The 4,412-nt window shown below is 30.8% G+C and overlaps 1 protein-coding gene across 1 annotated transcript; it reads right to left on the bottom strand.

The window, feature by feature from the left end:
• Positions 1–284: 284 nt before the first annotated feature.
• LOC105625857 (alpha/beta hydrolase domain-containing protein 13) lies at positions 285–3,374 on the bottom strand. The gene is made up of 5 exons (XM_012207168.1): positions 3,209–3,374; positions 2,798–3,029; positions 1,375–1,568; positions 1,031–1,191; positions 285–717 (listed from the first exon to the last, which is right to left on the bottom strand). The coding sequence occupies exons 1-5, from the start codon at positions 3,372–3,374 to the stop codon at positions 445–447; spliced, it is 1,026 nt and encodes a 341-aa protein (XP_012062558.1). The 3' UTR covers positions 285–444.
• Between the last annotated feature and the right edge of the window lie 1,038 nt (positions 3,375–4,412).

Genomic DNA, 4,412 nt, shown 5'->3' on the forward strand with positions numbered 1-4,412 from the left:
CCTACTTGTATTAATTACTCTCTCTCTCTCTCTCTCTCTCTCTCTCTCTCATGTTTTTCCTAATTATTTTAATTTAATTCAAACAATCAGAAAATACTTGAATAAATTAATAAGTTAAGACATTAAATCAACTTACATTAACTTAAACTTTAAACTAATTAAGTTTAAGTAATTAATTACTTATATATTACTTAAACTATTATTTATAACTTGAAATATTAATTTAATTTATTTAATTATGATTTGATTTGGACACATGGGTTATTATTAAAGTCACATTTGAGAGTCATAAGATCGATTTCTCTATTTCTGCAAAGCGTGAGAACAATTTCTACAAAAGGTAGAAAAAGTACAATTTGATAAAGTTGATTCTTTTGCTTTTAAAACGCAAAAATTATGTTTATTATATTAATAAATAGATGCGATAATAGAAGTGCTTTTACACTAAATATTATCAATTTGCCAATGACTAGACGTTACCCTTGGAGGTGGATTTTCCCTGAGTTCAGTCAGAAAGGTATTAATGTTTTGATAATAACTCGGCTGACACCAAGTTTCATTATGTGTGCCATCCACAATCGGAAGTATACGCTTATATGTGCTTCGACAATTCTTATAAAGATCTTGCATCATGCGGGGTGGTACCAATGTATCCGCTAGACCGGAAATAAACAGAGTGGGCACTGTCACTGAACGAATTTTCAGAATAGACAAGTACTGCAACAAAAAATATGAAAATGTGAGGAATTATGTAAAAAAAATATATAAAAATATATAAAAATATAAATAAATATAAGAATAAAGAAGCGAGATTACTGAGATTGTAGAGATTACGAAATATAATAAATTAATACATGAATAGAGGATAAAAAACGTACGAAGATTTGTGCTAATTATATGATACCTTTTAATATAAGACGTTATATCTTCTTTCATAAAACCTTTACACTTGTAAAGAGCGAACCAGAACAATCGCATAAAGTAATTAAAAATTTATAAATCTTTTCTAAAATTACTTTTCTTAAATTACCTTGTTTTTATATACAAAAAGTGGGAGATACTGTAAAAATTTAGATCCTACAAATAAGGCGGCCATATCTGGGATACTAGTGAAAGTATTTTCAAGTATAAGGCACCAAATTCTCTGTAAATTTTCATCTTTTGTGGCTAAATCAATGGCTACTGCTCCACCTATTAAATTACCCAATTTAATCAAATTTAATTATCACACACAAATACTGATAATTAGTAAGAAGATTAACTAAAATCTTAGAGCTTAATACAATAAAACTTAAGATTAAAAAATATATTGGAAAATTAATTAAATATTGGAAAATAAATAATAATTCCAAATAATAAGATTAGATTCTTTACCCAATGATCTACCAAATACTATGATTTCATTGGTATTAATATCCGTTCTACTAAACAGGTAATCTATTCCCGCTCGGGCATCCATATAAAGCCCTTCCTCCGACGGAGTTCCCTGCGACAAGCCATATCCTCGATATTCTAACATTAAAATGTTACATTGAATATTATGATACAGTCCTACTATATTTTGCAATCTGAAACATAAATATATGCATAATATTACGATATATTTTGTTATTATATAAACATAATTCACTTTATATATAATTCATTCTTTGTTCTTTCTCAAACAATATAGAAACTTTACGGATACAATTAATAAAGTATTTTTAATAATTTACAATATTTTAATTAGAGAAATTTGTAAAAATGCTTTTCAGTTAAACATTATTGTTATAATAATCTAATTTTTCTTTGTAACAAACAACAGCACACACTACAATTATAAATAAATTATAGATAATATATATATAGATATTAAGTGTTTATTTATATATATATATTAGGTATACAACTTTGTTTCCGCCATTTTTTTTCCGAAATTCGAGGCTTTATTGTAAAAAACTGGTTATACATTTATGATTCAAAGTATTGTCCATCGCTGGCCACTACTTTCTCTCATCTTTCGGGTAGCGTACGAATCCCGCGTCGAAAAAACTGGTCATCTTTTGAGGCTATCCACGAATCGATCCAATTTTTTACTTCTTCATAAGACCGGAAGTGCTGGTCAACCAGGCCATGTGCCATTGATCGAAACAAGTGATAGTCAGAGGGAGCAACGTCTGGAGAATACGGCGAGTGGACTTCCCATTTCAACGTTTCCAAATCTTGACCATTTTCGCAACATGGGCATCGAGCATTGTCATGCTGCAAAATCACTTTATCGTGTTTCTCGTTGTATTGCGGCCGTTTGTCTTTCAATGCTCGGCTCAAACGCATCAATTGCGTTCGATACCGATCGCCTGTGATTGTTTCAGTCGGTTTTAATAGTTCATAATACACTACGCCGAGCTGATCCCACCAAATACAGAGCATGACCTTGAACGTTAAAATCACCGTTCTTGAAGCGTTGAAACCACTCACGACACGTTCTTTCACTAATAGCGACCTTATCATAAATATTTGAGAACATTCGATGAGCCTCAACAGATTTCTTCATATTGAAGCAAAAAATTAAAACCTCCCACAAATGACAAGAATTTGGCTCGTAGACTGACATTTTCAATCGAGAATAACTTTATGATGCAGACACAAATCGACTAATGTTTCTATGGGGTTATGTTGACAGATGCCCAAGTTTATTGTATGTACGTCTATGATCTATTTATTTCGACCACCACTTACCGCTAAAGCCATCTATAGGAAAACGGCGGAAGCAAAGTTGTACACCTAATATATATATACAATAAAATAATAAATATACCGATGACCCATATTGCCAGCATTGCCATGAAAAAATAATAATGTAGGTGCTTTCCTCATTCTGTCTTCTGGTTGAGAAACAAAAAACATATGCAGGATTGTACCATCTCCAGCTCTGGTATATATACTTTGATAAGGTAAACTAAATATTGAAGGAGCTGGTACATAGACTCTCGAATGGGCTGGCAGTTCCGGATGATAAAGAAGTTGATCTTCTCTATGATAGAGTATTCCTGTAATAATAAAAAATATCAATCTTTATAACCTTTAAATTAATATAAAATTTAATTAATATTAAATATTAAATTAATATAAAATTTCTAAATTTATAATAATAATAATAACCTTGTTATAGAAAATGAAATCTTTTGTAATAAAAAAAATATGTATATGGATAAATATATATACGAACCAGTTGTGGCAAAACACAGTAAGACAAAAGCCAAAATGCCACCATATAACCAATATAAAAAAAAGCATAAGAGAATATATGCTCCACTAAAAGCCCAACACTTCATGGCCACATTCCCCAAAAGTCTAATTGGCCTGCTGCGAGCTAAACGTATTCTGAAGGACATTATTTATATGTTTCGTATAATTTAAAGAAGCTCTGCGTTATCTAGCTAATCGAATTGCTTCTAATAAACAATTAGTTTGTCTTGATTTAAAAACAGCCATGATGATCCATTAAATTATAATTGCTGTAGTAACTTTCTACATCTTCCTAAAACATGTTCAAAAAATTGATAAAAGTTTTAATGATTATTTTTATTTATTAGTTTTATTTTTCAACTTTACAATATAACTTTTCATATTTTATTAATGCTTTGTTGTCATTTAAATAAATTACTAATAAAAGCTAAAAGTTATATACTAATTAGAATCCAACCTATGATCCATCAAGATGAGATGACAGATCACATAAAGTTCGATAAAATTAATGAAATTTTTACAGTAAAAAAATTAATGTTTCTGGATTGAAAACGATTCATAAAATTTTAAACATTGCTCGAGTTATTTCACAATTATTGTTAAACGGCACATTGAGAATCAAAAAATAACAGATGTCATTTAACCTTTACGTCAAAGCTATAAAGGATTGAGATTGAGACTATTTTCTCGAATGAAACGCGATCTGGAGTCACATAAACAAAACATGTCGAAACACATTGTACATACGAATCGGTAAATCACAGCATACCATTCACACGATCATGATTTTGTTTTTCAAGTTCACTCGTGTTTCGACAATCGTCGTCAGTTGTCGTCAGTATCGTCGGTATCGTCAATATAGTCGACATGTGGAGTGGGGTCGTGTGTCAAGTGCCATTGGCAGTTCGATTCGACGTCGACTTCATACGACTCATCAGCTGATTACTTGCTCCTATAACACTATATCACGATTAGAAGTTCTGATTTAATTAAAATTTTTCGTGTCGTCTCTAAGGTACGTAGAACCGCTCGCGGCGCTTGCTATTTTATAATAATTTGACAAGTATAATTCATAATTATTTTTATCAATTATCCAATGTTATTACAATATAACGCGAGAATGATGTAGCACAGAGAGAGAGAGAGAGAGAGAGAGAGAGAGAGAGAGAGAGAGAGAGAGAGAG

This window comes from Atta cephalotes (assembly GCF_000143395.1).
Source record: "Atta cephalotes unplaced genomic scaffold scaffold00004, whole genome shotgun sequence".
In the NCBI taxonomy this organism is placed as follows: domain Eukaryota; kingdom Metazoa; phylum Arthropoda; class Insecta; order Hymenoptera; family Formicidae; genus Atta; species Atta cephalotes.

Coding starts and splice junctions, on each gene's coding strand:
- LOC105625857 (XM_012207168.1), bottom strand. CDS start 3,374: ATGTCCTTCAGAATACGTTTAGCTCGCAGCAGGCCAATTAGACTTTTG. Junction 3,030..3,208: donor ACTGTGTTTTGCCACAACTG/GTTCGTATATAT, acceptor TTATTATTACAG/GAATACTCTATCATAGAGAA. Junction 1,192..1,374: donor AGTATTTGGTAGATCATTGG/GTAAAGAATCTA, acceptor GTAATTTAATAG/GTGGAGCAGTAGCCATTGAT.